Source organism: Primulina tabacum, chromosome 5 (genome assembly GCF_025594145.1).
Source record: "Primulina tabacum isolate GXHZ01 chromosome 5, ASM2559414v2, whole genome shotgun sequence".
In the NCBI taxonomy this organism is placed as follows: domain Eukaryota; kingdom Viridiplantae; phylum Streptophyta; class Magnoliopsida; order Lamiales; family Gesneriaceae; genus Primulina; species Primulina tabacum.
Genome location: NC_134554.1, coordinates 19,511,340 through 19,527,135, shown reverse-complemented (window position 1 = coordinate 19,527,135; position 15,796 = coordinate 19,511,340). Strand labels below are relative to the sequence as shown.

At 34.6% G+C, this 15,796-nt stretch overlaps 2 protein-coding genes across 2 annotated transcripts; one reads left to right on the top strand and one right to left on the bottom strand.

The window, feature by feature from the left end:
- Positions 1–747: 747 nt before the first annotated feature.
- On the bottom strand, positions 748–1,248 carry LOC142544230 (uncharacterized). The gene has a single exon (XM_075651288.1). The coding sequence runs from the start codon at positions 1,246–1,248 to the stop codon at positions 748–750; it is 501 nt and encodes a 166-aa protein (XP_075507403.1).
- A 7,731-nt stretch (positions 1,249–8,979) lies between these two features.
- Positions 8,980–10,513, top strand: LOC142547236 (geranylgeranyl pyrophosphate synthase, chloroplastic-like). Its single transcript, XM_075655411.1, has 2 exons — positions 8,980–9,619; positions 9,835–10,513. Exons 1-2 carry the CDS (start codon positions 9,070–9,072, stop codon positions 10,383–10,385), a joined length of 1,101 nt encoding a protein of 366 aa, XP_075511526.1. The 5' UTR covers positions 8,980–9,069; the 3' UTR covers positions 10,386–10,513.
- Positions 10,514–15,796: the final 5,283 nt, after the last annotated feature.

The following is a 15,796-nucleotide window of genomic DNA, read 5'->3' as shown; positions in this document are numbered from 1 at the left end:
GTGACAAGTAGGTAGAGAATTTATGTCTGACAAGTCAAATATGTCCTTCTCCCACTAGTTTGTGCATCCTTTTTTGAGAAATATAACCTAGTCTAGCGTGTCATATTTGTACGAGATTTGGATCATCTAATTTTCTTTTCTTTGTTGTTGTTTTCATAAATACTTGGATATTGTTCAACGGAATATCTTTATTTTTAAGCTATAGAGATCGTTCATTAATTCGCCGGTTCTATCACACATCCAATCTTGTAAATATTACAAACACCTTTAGCAAAAACACAAAAAATAAGCATCTCTATCTAGCATAGAAATAGAAATAATGTTTTTAACCAACTCATGAACATATAAAACGTATCTCAAAAGTAACTTAAAATTATTGTTTAAAATTAAAGTAACGTCTGCAATAGCAGTTACAGCAACCCTTGCTCCATTCCCTAATCTTAGAAATGTCTCACCATCTCTAAGTCTCTTACTTTTTATCATCACCTGCAAATCATTGCATAGATGAGAACCACATCTGGTATCCAATATCCAAGAAGATGAATTAATTGAGACATTTACTTATATGTAAAACATATCATGGTCAGAACGCTTATGGGCAAGATACTCCGTGCAGTTATGCCTCCAATGTCTAGGCTTGTTGCAATTGAAACAGATATGTTCTGACTTGTCGGGCTTCGTGGGCCCCAGAGTGGGTTTCTTAGATGATTCAAATCCCTCTATTTTAGGCTCTCTTTTCATACGGGACTACGAGCCCACTAGAAGAACAAGCTTTTCTTTCTTGATTATGGCCTCATAAGTAGTAAATATGTTGACCAACTCTTCAAGTGTTTCCTCAAGCTTGTTCATATTAAAATTTATCACAAAGCCATTGAATGACGGAGGCAGTGACAACAAGAGAATAACCACGTCGAGTCCCACCAACTTTGCAATGAGCCCAATCATCTTAACACCATGCTCATGGACCGAAGTCCCATCTCGCAGGCGTGTAAACATGAGTTCTTTAACAGTAGCATGTCTCTCTGAGAGAGTTTGTACACCATACAGCTCTTTCAGATGAAGGTGAATGTCAGAAGCATTCACCGCCTCCTCGAACCTCCTTTTATGTTCATTTGACACATGAGATAACATGTAGCTTTTAGCTTGAAGATCATGGCCCCACCATTTCTTCAGATTAGCCAATTCAGTCTCACTAACGTTCGAAGACGCTTCCCTCGGTGGCTTCTTATCAAGCACATACACAATCATTTCCGAGTTCAGAACAATATTTAAATTTCGAAACCAGTCATTATAGTCAGGGTCAGTCAACTTGTTTTGAACGAGAATGATTGAAAACGGATAGGAGACATTATCATAAATATACTGAAAAATAAAAACATATAATGGTTACTGATTATTTAAAAAAATTTAAGATATAAAATATGGATTTTTATTTTATAAATTATCACCCACTATTTTGACATTTTCACAACTCTCTGGTGAAAAAGAGAAATCATATTTCCTTAGTTGCCATGTAGAGCCCAATTAGACAATTATGATCCCGAATAATATCAGCCAATTATATTTTCTAAAAAGTAGAATCCAATTGCATACCTATACAACCTCTCCGTGTTTCGCCTCACATTTAATAATGGCCCAATAATATGAAGCCATTTAGTTTCACATGTCAAACTGACCCATCAATATTGAATTGTAGTGGAAGGTCGTCATGAGTTCCCTCAATAATATGAGCCGAAGTCATAGGAGCTCCACTCAATTCACATCATATGTCTAGTGGAGGTCACATCTTTCGGACGTCCAGGCATCCCCAATAATATGAGCTAGACAATAACCGTGCGTAGCGTTCATCATGCAACCACGGTTGATGGAAGACAATACTAAATTAAACTCTTTTAATTTTAATTTTGCGATTTGATATAAATTTTGAATCTTATTCAAAATGAGATATTTTAATTTTTAAAATTGTCTCATCATTTTAATTTAAAATCACGTGCCACGAGTTTGTATGTTTGCCGGATTCATGCAACTATATTATTTAATAATATACATACATGTATACCATTAAATATTGCATATAACCTAGGTGAATCGATCACCAACATTATTAAATCCTAGGTGAATCGATCACCAACACAATAAGGATGATCGATCACCAACACTATTAGATCCATGTGAGCCAAATATGGATCCAATCTCATAATATATGTGAATGCAGGGATGCAAATAAAATTTATTACAAGAGCTTCCAATATTTTACATGTCTTCATCTTATGCATTGAGCCCACCATCTTCCAATCTTGATCTCCCACTATTTCTAATAATTACATTCAAATAGTTATGAAATTATGTACACAATATCACATATCTTATTCTCAAACTCAAGCGGCCTTTAACCATGTTTTTAGGAGGCTGAATCAACTAGGAACGAATTTAGAATATACAGTGTTTAAAAATGAGTTTTAAGATCAAATTACAATTCATTTGTATTAAAGTATGTTGGACCGGTTCGGGCACCTATGAGGGTGCTTCAAACACAATATTCTCAATGAGTTGCAATAGCACGTGTTCTAAGAATGTAAACACCAATGAATTAGATCGAGTTTGATTTTAAACTAAGCGGAAAATATTCGAAATAATCATTCGTTAAGAAAACAGATCGGTTTTATATCTTGTGCAACTGAATAACTGAAAATTATATGGGATCAGTTCTGGTTTTTATCAGTTCAGTTCTATTTATCAGTTCAGTTATTGACAGAAGTGAACTGATATCAGCTGAACTGATCAAATCAGTTAAGAACAAAAACAAGCAGTTAAACATAAATAACACAAGATATGTTTATAGATGTTTGGAGACTTCAATTGCTCCTACGTCACCTCTTATACCACATCAGATAGGTTCTACTAGAAGACTTTGATCTATACAACACACTGTATAAACCCACTCAGCTTAGGACTTACCCTACTACCTAACTAGGGATGGCAACTTTCCCCACGGGTTTGGGGCCCCGCGGGGAAAACCCGAAACGGGGATGAGGATCCCCGATTTTTTCGGGTTTGGGTTCGGGGATGGGGATTTTTTTTAAATCCCCGATGTATTTCGGGGCGGGTATGAGATTACTATCCCCATCCCCGAAATCCCCGAACCCGCCCCGAAAATAATATCAATAATAAAATAATAGTATTATTAACATTAATAATATAATAATATTATTATTTTTTAAAATATTAATAATCTTATTATTATTAATATTGATATTGATATTAATATTAATATTATCTCAAATAATAATAGATAATAATAACTTTTTGGTTTGAGAAAATCTCCGAATTCGTCATCGTCTTGCCATATTAATATTTTTGAAACGGGGATGGGGACGGGAATGGGGAGTTGATCCCCGAAGTTTCGGGTTTGGGAATTCCCCGAACCCGAAAAAGCGGGGATCGGGGCGGGATCGGGGTGAGGATGGAATTCGGGGATGGGGATGGTAATGGCAAACCCGCCCCCGCCCCGGCCCATTGCCATCCTTATACCTAACTGAACTCCTAGCCTAGATTGAGGCAGCACCTTCCAGCCAACACTTGTTTAACGTCTATGTGTCAAAAACTAGATACACAAGTTTATTGTCTTTTTGCAAGGCTCACTCAACTGATCTTTTAAGTTATACTCTCTAATATATGTGAGTGATAGTCTGTGAGTGTGTGAGAACTGAATAATGAATACACCGGGAAGATGTTCTCAGACACTGAGGGAAAAGATCTTCCATACTAAGCTAATAACACGTTGAAGTGTTCGCTCACAACTGGGCTGATTGCCTCTTGTATGCTGATAAGACTTTAAGCATGCCCTTCTTCTTCGCACACTCTTGTTGTTGATGGTCTTGATCTTGTATATATAGAGGCAGTGTGACCGTACATCAAGACTCATCAAATATGTTCGTTGCATTTTGAATTCATTTCTCGAAATTTGTCTTGTACTTTCCGACAATCATTTCGAAACATTTTGACTTTAAGCTCTGCTGCAACATTTATAATTTGTCCTTTGATTTGTACCCTTGTGCTGAGCTGGAATCCATTTTGAAAAGCTTGTATTGATCTGCAACTGATTGGTTCTAACTGATGCTCTGAATTGATCTTCAGTTGGGCTGGTGAAATCAGTTGAACTGATTTCACTCATTCAGTTGAACTGGTCAGTTGAGCTCTTCATCAGCCGGCCAGGTTTCTGAAGATCTACTGCCGAACCACCTATCAGCTGGACAATTATTTGAACTGTTCGTTGACATTTCAGTTCGACTGGTTCAGTTTGTGAGATCAGTTTGACGTCTTCAATTTGCGATTTTGACAGCTCGTAACTGATTTCAGCTCTACGCACTTAGGTAAATTTATGAGTAACAAAATAATAAGTTTTGTTAGCATCAAAATCAAGATTGCGAACATGAAATGTTCCAACAAAGTATAATCAAGGTCTTTATCTATGTCGATTGCTTGAATATATATATAAAGCAAAACAAACAATGAAATGTAAATTATATCAAAATAAAGAATGTTTATTACAACTGAGTCAATAAATTCCTTAGCCAAACTTTGGCTTACAGGACATCTATTCTCATATTTAAGAGGTGCACACCTCTTTATTTGCATTAACTGTATATTACTGTGAGCACATTTTAACTGATACATAAAAATAAAATCGTTCATTCTACATACACATTCCATATAAAATGTAGGGGAGTTTTTTCTGAGATGATCTTCCCAATTTATATCCGTGAGACAGTTTGATCGATCAATATTTACAAAAAAAAAAAAGCGATACTTCTGACATATAATATTTTTTTAATAAATCGGCTCATCTATGAGACGGTTTTACGTTAATTTATCTGTGTATAATATATATATATATCGTACCTATTATTCAACGCTTTGTCCAAGGCATGGTCAGTGCCTTCTAATGTCAATAATTAGACCTAAAAGCTACAAAGAAGATGCTCGTTAATTTAATGATGATGAGATGTCCAACACAAGGGTATTTGTTTAATTACACTTGTTTCTCTCTTTTTCACCATTTTTACCAAAACCAACAAATCATCTGCCCCAAAATTAAAATGCAGTTTAAACAAGCTAAATGATATTCAAGAAAAGAGTGTACTTTTGGAACTAAATAAGATTCGAAAGACACAATAAGGTGGAAAGGAGAACAGAAAAGGTTCGGGTTTCTTGGGAGGGCTGTGACACTAAGGACTACGTGAGGATTCTACTACTCCGGTTTAATATCCATTTTCTTTTCAACAAAAAATTATTACAAATTACTTAGAATAAAATAATAATAATAATAAAATCACAAACTCTCTCTTTAAAAATATTAAAAATTTTAAATTCTTTCACTTAAAAATAAATAAATAATAACTACTTTTAACTTGATTTATTTAAAATTGGAAAATTATATTTTTTAAACAACTAATTTTTTTTAACTTGAGACGACTCTTTAGTCTTTACGTATGCAAGCGCCTGGCATGCTTGAATATAAAATCATATTTCAATTTCAAATACTTTAATTACTAAAAAAATTCTAACACTTTAACAAGCTTCGCCTTTTTAAGTCTTATATATATTTTTGAGAAAATATAAAATATATTATTTATTATTGGGAAACAGCAGTGTTTATTTTTATATTTAAAGAAAAACTTAAAAAAAGATACAATATTATTTGACTTGTAGAATTTTTTTAAAAAAAACTTTTTTAAAATATATATATATATATTTGAACTAATTGACACTCGCTATAGACCCTTATGTGTATACCGCTAAAGTGACGTGCAGATGTGCAACATAATAAAATATATATATATATGTTGCACATCTTTAGATGAACATCGATGAGATGACACATGTATATTGGATATATTTAAAATCACGTTCAATAAGAATGTGACACTTCATTGATATTTATATATAAAAACAATCAAGATATACAACATAACAAAATTTATATATATGTATATATATATATATATATATATATATATATAAAAGTAAGTGGTTGGTTTTGAACTGGTTCATGTGGCATGAGCTTGGAAAGAATATCATAAATGCGAGCAGATTACAACAGAATTATTTCTCTCACTCCCAAGAACCCATCCCCATCGGGTTTTTTTTATAATTAATGTAAAAAAAAATTAATTTCAAAAATAATTATTTAATATATATTTATTATTATATTATTATTATTTAATATTAATATTTTATTATTATTATTTAATATTATATTATTATATTATTATTATTTAATATTAATATTTTATTATTATTATTTAATATTATTTATTATTATATTATTATTTTATTATTATTTAATATATTTGGTTGGGTGATTGAAAAATTAGAGATATGAGAGGATTGAAAGAAAACGTACATAAAATCAATATTTTTAAAATTTGAGAGGATTGAAAAAATATTTATTGTTTCATTTTAAATTGTTGTTCCATTTTAAAAATATGAGATAATTAAAAATATGAGAATTTAAAAATATTTTTTATTTTTAAATTATTATTTGAAGAAAACGTACATAAAATCAATTGGTCAAAAGGATATTTTAGGAAGACCCATTTCGAATTCTCTCTAAATTATATATACACATATTTCATAAAAAAAATTAATTGTAAAACATATAATTATATATAATCGGTTTATTATTATTAATAGATTTATTAAATAAATCAATCTATAAAAATAAGAAGGCCAAAAGTGAAGGAAGCAAGAAAGCATTAATAATTACTTGTATAATATATTAATATTGTATTTTTATGTTGTGATTAATATTTTATTTTAATGTTTTGATTGAAATTCAATTAATAATAAGAGCTTAAATAGAAAATAAATAATGTACATTTACAAATAGAATGAAAATATTGTAATTCAATGTAAGTTTTATCGATAATATATGCTAAAATTATTTGATAGTTTGTTAACCGCTTAAAAATATTACTAATATAATATAATTATATACGGCAAAAACATGTGAAAGACGGTCTTACGGGTCGTATTTTATGAGACATATATATTATTTGGGTCATCAATGAAAAATATTACTTTTTATGCTAATAGTATTACTTTTTATTGTGAATATCGGTAGGGTTGACTCGTCTCACAGATAAAGATTCGCAAAACCGTCTCACAAGAGACATATTCATTATATATTAAATAAATATATTTCGAGTAGCTAATGAATATGTTATAATATAATTTTTATTTTAAAAATAAAAACTACTATATTCTTATTTTTTGCGAAATATCTTCATGTGTGATACGATCTGCTAATGTGTGTATATATATATAAAATAACCCTTATGTAAAATTAGACCTTACATCTCCGTAATTTTTTTAAAAAAGTAGATGTATTTGTTTCAAAATTTGGAGGTTCATATACTTGATTTTATATCACGCGATGCTCATTTGTCATCTTGCTACCTTTTTTTTTTGTTAAGCGGAAAATACTCGAAATAATCATTCGTTAAGAAAACTGATCGGTTTTATATCTTGTGCAACTGAATAACTGAAAATTATATGGGATCAGTTTTGGCTTATATCAGTTCAGTTATGGACAGAACTGAACTGATATCAGCTGAAATGATTAAATCAGTTAAGAACAATCATTTTGGAACATTTTTGGCTTTAAACTCTGCTGCAAAATTTATAATTTGTCCTTTGATTTGTACCCTTGTGCTGAGCTGGAATCCATTTTGATAAGCTTGTCTTGATCTGCAACTGATTGGTTCTAACTGATTCTCTGAACTGATATTCAGTTGGGCTGGTGAAATCAGTTGACTCGTCATTTGAACTGATTTCACTCATTAAGTTGAACTGGTCAGCTGGACTCTTCATCAGCTACCCAGGCTTCTGAAGATCTCATGCTGAACCACCTATCAGCTGGACAATTATTTGAACTGTTCGTTGACATTTCAGTTCGACTGGTTCAGTTTGTGCGATCAGTTTGACGTCTTCAGTTTGCGATTTTGACAGCTTGTAACTGATTTCAGCTCTGCGCACTTAGGTAAATTTATCAGTAACAAAATAACAAGTTTTGTTAGCATCAAAATCAAGATTGCGAACATGAAATGTTCCAACAAAATATAATCAATATCTTTATCTATATCAATTGCATGAATATATAGATAAAGCAAAACAAACAATGAAATGTAAATTATATCAAAATAAAGAATGTTTATTACAACTGAGTCAATAAATTTCTTAGCCAAACTTTGATTTACAGGACATCTTTTCTCATATTTAAGAGGTGCACATCTCTTTATTCGCATTAACTTTATATTACTGTGAGCACATTTTATCTGAATCATAAAAATAAAATTGTTCATTCTACATACACATTCCATATAAAATGTAGGGGAGTTTTCTCTGAGATGATCTCTCGAATTTATATCTGTGAGACAGGTTGATCGATCGATATTTAAAAAAAATGATATTTTTGACATATAATATTTTTTAATAAATCGACTTATCTACGAGACGGTTTTATGTAAATTTTTGTGTGTATAATATATCTGTAAAAGTTATATATATATCGTACCTATTATTCAACGCTTTGTCCAAGGCATGGTGGAGTGCCTTCTAATGTCAATAATTAGACCTAAAAGCTACAAAGAAGATGCTTGTTAATTTAATGATGATGAGACGTCAAACACAAGGGTATTTGTTTAATTACACTATGTCACATAGAAAAAAATAATATTATTACAATAAACTATGAGTAATACATCAAATAAATTTATTTTAATATAAAATGCTATAATTAGATAACTTTTCGACGATAATATTTAAATAATTTGGTTGACATGATTTATTGGAGCCGACGCACATATTCGAACTAAACAAAAATTAGAGTACAGGCAATCCTCCATTTATGATTTTGTCTTGTGTGGAAGCTCAGTCATCCTGCCATTTTATATGCAGTATCCACTCCTCATCCAAAACCCTATCTCTTCTCACCTAGAGCATCTGTTTCCACTAAATTCTTAAATCCCAGAAGAAAAAAACTGTGATTTTGAAATCAAGAAAAAGATGAGATCTTTAAATCTTGTGGATCCATGGGTTCGATCTGGCTTGATTTTGAAGCAACCACTGCCGTGTAGATCCTTAATTGGACTCGTTTACAATCCCAGAATCGTTTTCAAGCCCCATTTTTCCAAATCGAGGGAGGCCATTTCTTCTTTAAGCGTGTCCGCCATTGTTACGGAACAGGAAGCTGAAGTCTTGAACTTGGAAGAGGAATCCCCTTTCGATTTCAAAGCGTACGTTTTAGAAAAGGCCAATTTTGTGAACAAAGCTTTAGACGAGGTGGTTTCGGTGAAGAATCCGGTGATGATTCACGATTCGATGAGGTACTCTTTGTTGGCTGGTGGAAAAAGGGTCCGCCCCATGTTGTGCATTGCCGCCTGTGAGGTTGTCGGCGGCCAGCAGTCCGCCGCTGTGCCCGCTGCCTGCGTGGTGGAGATGATTCACACTATGACCCTTATTCATGATGATTTGCCGTGTATGGACAATGACGACCTCCGCCGTGGAAAGCCCACTAATCACAAAGTGTTTGGCGAGGATGTGGCCGTTTTGGCCGGTAAGATTGGGAAGGCTGTTTCTGGATTTATTAGTTGAATTAAATTTCTTGGTCATATATGTATATATATATATATGTGTGTGTATGTATCAAAATCGATGTAATTTTTCTTCATACCAATCTAAGTTCTATTTGTTTGGACTGGGTTTCATTACTCCGTTCTTAATTGACTTTTTTGTTAATCTAAAATCTTGATATTACATTCTCATTTGCAGGCGATTCGTTGCTGGCCTTTGCATTTGAATTTCTCGCGACTGGCACCATCGGAGTGGCCCCGGACAGGGTTTTGGCGGTGATTGGGGAATTAGCAAAGTCAATTGGGACGGAGGGGCTGGTGGCAGGGCAGGTTGTGGATCTGAGCTGCACGGGGAACACAAGTGTAGGATTGGATACTTTAGAGTTCATACACTTACATAAAACCGCTGCATTACTCGAGGCTTCTGTGGTTTTGGGAGCAATTTTGGGCGGAGGGAATGACGTTGAAGTTGAGAAATTAAGGATATTTGCTAGGAAAATAGGTCTGCTGTTTCAGGTGGTGGATGATATATTAGATGTTACAAAATCATCAGCTGAGCTGGGGAAAACTGCTGGTAAAGATTTGATGACGGATAAAACGACGTATCCGAAGTTACTTGGATTGGAAAAGGCTAGGGAGTTTGCTCTGAAGTTGAATGAGGAGGCTAAGGAGCAGCTGGTTGGTTTTGATCCCCGTAAGGCGGCACCGCTGGTGGCGTTGGCTGATTACATTGCTTATAGGCAGACCTAGAATTGGGGATTTGGGGTTTGTTGTAACAAGTACTTGGAAGTTTTATGATATATATATGATATGGTTGTATAGAGGGTAATCGCAGTGCGTAAGTTTAGGTCAAATGAAGTAGTAAGGAATGTTACATGTTTGTGAATACTTGTTGAAACATCCACTGTTTTTTAACTTCAAATCTTACTAATTTTATTTTTTTTATAAGCGTCGAAAATTACATACTAAAATACCTCAACATTTCCAAAATCCAAAAATTGATTTAACATTTAAAAATTTTAAATTCATAATAATTATTAAGTGGTCAATTAACAAAAATTATCCGTCAATTTTTAACATGATGAAAATTAAATTTCAAAATAAAGTAAAAAAATCTATTAATAAATCATTGTCAAAATCTTTATTTCAAAACTTCAACTATCAAGCTAATGCGGAAATAAGTGTCGTTCGGGAGTGTACTGCTAGACTTGATCCACTCAATCGTCAGCGCTTCCCTCAACATCATCCTCACCTGCAACCATCCAAACCTAGTGAGTCTAAAGTTCAGCATGCTCTAACTATGAGTAACAAATAATACTTATACATGCACTATACACGAAAATCATATTTTTATTGAAAATAAGCTTGTAATCATAAATCATTTAATAGTAAAACTTTACATCATCATATGTCAATTCTGGGAAAAGTTTGATCAATGAAAGTGATTAGCTGTGATCGTATCATGTGGTCGATTGATCAGTCTTAGCTCACCATTGCGTATGGGGATGGGCACTAGCCACTGCCGTAAATGGAAATACGATCGTTGGGCTCCCTCTGGGGTATTCTCCCGTAAACGAGCTACCTCTGGGGGGCTTCTTCCTCACGATATTCCCAATCATATCATATCATATTCGTCACAGTCAATTCACACTCTTCAAAATATTTTTCTTTCCTTTTTATTCATAAAAAATCGTGTCCTTTCGAAATTCGTAAAATAACATGTTAACAGGAAAAATCGTACAACTTTAACATTCATCATACAATTCCATATTTTCATCATAAACGTTTTAGAACATCATTTAGCATGTATTATGATTCTTCGGGACACTGCCAGACCTTTCGTACTACCCGGAACGCAAAATGACCATTTTACCCTTGGACTCCAAAATTCCCGATTTTGACGTTTTCTTACTCTTATCGACTCATGCATATCCCAAATCATCATATAAGCTTAAAATTGACTTCTAATATTTTTCTTAGACGTAAACCCGAGCTTTTCGATTTATTTCCTTAATTACTAAACCGTGAAGCGTTTTAATCTCGAATTAATTCAAAACTTAATATTTTCTTCCCAAAATTTGAACATAAACTACCCCCGTGAGACACGAGCCACACCTCGTGAACCATGATTCGAGCCACTTTCCTTGCCTAGGCTATAACCAAACCCTAGCCACTAAACCGAGCCATTATTTTCCCTAAATACCGAGCCACCCTTGAGCCACCTAGGACCAGACCTAACCCTGACCCTATTGGACCCTACCTAAACCCTCCTGGACCAGCGCACCAGCCCCAGCCCATGCGAACCACCCTTGCGCGTGAAACTTCTAAGCTGTGGCCCCTTCCTTGCGCGATTAGGAATCTAGCCATGCTAGGACTCATCCTATCGTCTAGACACAGCCCCCACACACCTAACCATCCCTCAACCACCCTCTTGGAGCCTTCCTACCCGCGCCTAGACCCCCGCATCTAGCCAGCCCAAGCCGCGCACATCCAAGCCAGAATAACCCTTGATCGCACCTCCTTCCTTGTGGTTCAAGAGTACAGCCATGCTAGGACTCCTTCTAGCTCTCACACGCAGCCATAACAGGACCATGACCAAGCCTGGTCGAGCCCTGGTGCAGCCTCCCTCATGGACGAGCCCTTAAGTCCCAAGGAAAACCCTAGGTTCTACTCTTCACCATGCACGGCTTCTTTAGCTCTTGTCCAGCCATCATCTCGTGCCTAAACGACTCTCTTTCCATCCCTTAGATATCTTATGTTGACAACGTACCCATTGAAAATCATAATACGATCATATACACATAAAATCATCAAAAATTTGGAAATAATCATCAAAACGTTAAGCGATTTGTACTCAAATATTTTTCATGCTAAAATACATAAAACATGCATATTATGATTTAAATGATATATCAAAAGAGTTTAGAAGCGTGCCTTTGCGTTTAAAGCACTCGAATATAGGACCATTGGCATGGGTTGCGAAGGGAGACAAACGAGCGACGAACAACCTTGAATTTTTCTCTCAAAATTCTCAAAAATTTGAGGGTTTTGTGTGTGCAAGTGGTGTGGCTACTATGGAGTCCAATAACCCTAGGATTATATTTAAATTTTTTGAAAATTTGATGGGTTAATGGGCTAGGGTTTTGGGTTTTAGTTTAGAAGTAATTAGGCCCTTCAATCATAGGTAAATTAGGGCAAAAAATACCTATTTAATTGTAAAATAAAAATTTACAAAAATTGTTTTCGAAAATAATAATTTTTTGGGCCTTTAAAAGTCCTTCGTTTGACCAAAATCGGCTTCTCGGATAAAATCGAGCCCGTCTCGTAAAATAATTTGGGCTCTAGCATTTTTAGAAAATTTTAATCATATTTAATCAAATTATTAAGCCTCAAAAATATTTATCGAAAAATATTTTATCTTGGCATTCATTGGTCTCCTTTCCTCAGCCTATTATTGAATATTCGGATAAAATCTCCAGTTTTCTTGAAGTCATGCAATTAGAACTTCAATCATATACTATATATCATTTAAGCATTTAAAATCAATTAAATACAGTAATTAAGAAATTTAAATCATTTGTATGCATGCGGTTTACGTTGACTGATTTTTGGACGTTATAATTCATCTTCCCTTAAATAAAATTTCGTCCTTGAAATTAAGGCTTACCGAATAATTTGGGGTAACGACTTCTCATCTCTGACTCGGTCTTCCAAGTAGCTTCTTCATCCTAGTGATTTGGCCATTTTAACTTGACCATCTTTATCATCTTGTTCCGCAGCAAACTCTCTTGTCTACCCGAGATTTGAGTAAGCCTCTCCTCATTGGACATGTTTGGCATAAGTTGCAATGGCTCAAAGTTCAGTACATGGGAAGGGTTTGACATGTACTTGTGGAGCATCGATACGTGGAAGACATTGTGGACTCCTGCAAGATTGAGTGGCAACACCACTTGATATGCTAATGCTTCACTCTTTCGAGTATCTCGAATGGTCCGATGAATCTCAGACTAAGTTTTTCTTTCTTGCCAAATCTCATAACACCCTTCATAGGTGCTATCTTTATAAATACGTGATAACCGACTCCAAACTCGAGATCTCGTCTTCTTTTGTCCGCATAGCTCTTCTGTCGATTCTGAGAAGTTTTCATCCTGTCTCGGATCTTGGCGACCATTTCTGCGATGTGCTGAACTATCTTGGGTCCCATCGTAGTTCTTTCCCCTAACTCGTCCCAATGGATGGGCGATCTACATTTTCTTCCGTAGAGTACCTCATTTGGATCCATTCCTATTGATGACTGATAATTTTTGTTGTAAGTGAACTTCACTAGAGGTAGCTTCGATTCCCAACTCCCTTGGAAATCGATCACGCAGGCTCAGAGTAGATCTTATAAAATTTGTCAGACTGACCGTCTGTCTGAGGATGAAATGCGGTGCTGAATAGTAGTTTGGTTCCCAAGGCCGCATGTAAACTCTTCCAGAATGATGAAGTAATCGTGTGTCTCTGGCCGACATTATATAGATGGGAATTCAATGCAGTCTGACTATCTCTCGAATATATAACTCCGCATACTGTGTAATAGAAAAAAGTCATCTTTACTGGTAGAAAATGTAAAGATGACTACCAGTAAAGATTTCGTGGTAGGATTGCCAAACACTTGAGGCTTTTGTGGTCAGTAAAGATCTTGCATTTCGCACCATATAAGTAGTGTCTCCAAATTTTTGGCGTGAATACGACTACTAAAAGCTCAAGGTCATGCGTCGGATAATTTTTCTCATGGGTTTTCAACTGTGATAGGATCGATTAACGTATCAAGAGTGTTTAGAAGGGGGGGTTGAATAAACACTCACAATTAAAACTGATCTTTTCGAATTTTGAGTTCAATTTGGTGACAAACTGATTCTCGGAATCTTGTTGGTCAATGACAATCAGTTAAACTAAAGTAGTTGCGGAAAATAACTGACTGAAAGATAGAATACGAAACTGAAATAAAGTAGGCAAGAGTTGTTTCTGGATGTTCGGAGAATTTAATTACTCCTACGTCACCCCTTCTATCTCACGGATAGGATATCCACTAAAAGACTTTGATCAAATACAAGAGTTGTACTGACCCACTTCAGTTTGGACTTAACACTGCCAAAACTGAAACTCTTAGTTTAACAGGATGTTCTCAGTGCGTAACTGATCTTAGTACTATCAAATTTCAACGATTTTTACAACTTGCTAGTGAGCTCAAATTGTAGCCTTAACTGCTACGAATTTATCAAATAAGAGTGAGCTGAGATTTTGACAGAGTGACAGCAAGCTTTTGATTAGAATAATCTCGTTTTTTTAGCTGTTCTTCTGTCACATTTATAAGCTTCCCTTCCAACGGTAACTTGAGATGAATTTGAATCTTTGTATCCGTTGAATTCTTCTTGATTATTCCTTGGGCATTGTTTGCTTCGTTTATCGTGATGCGGCTTCTTAATTCCTTGGGCATTGTTTGCTTCGTTTATCGTGATGCGGCCTCTTAATTGCTTTCGTCGAAATGCGTTGTTCCAAGTGCGTCGTTCCACATTCAGTTGCAATCTGCTATGTTCTTTCCCGAGACATGTTCATTTGAAGAGTGCTTAGCATCAGGCTGAATATATCAACTGATCAGTTTTCAACTGATCAGTCAGTTGATTTCAGTTATTAAGTCCAGTTGCTGAGTTCAGTTTACTCGATCAGTTGGTTCGTATTTTTCATATTTTGTCAAATGCCGGAATTTAGTTTTCAACAATTTCCCCCTTTATGGTGTTTGACAAAACTAAGTAGATAATAACTGAACGTCTGAGCTTATTGTAGATAAAATAAGAGATTGAATTTCTTGTACTGAAAGAAGTCTTGATTTAATAACAACTGAATTTAATACTCTGGTTAACTGCTTTTTAACAAGATGATTTCTTCTGCTGTTTCTCAAGATGCTCTTTGATCTTTGATTTCTTCCCCCTTTTTGTCAAACAATTCCATCCTCTCAGATAATTTTCGAACTTCAGTGGAAAAAATTTTGACATCTGCGGAGATACTTGAGACAGCAGTTTGTAAACAAGTCTGCAGCAATTCCATTTTATTAGAGACAAAAGTTTTCAATCGCTGAACTCGTTGACTAATTATATCCCGAGTTGTAAATAGACTTTGAG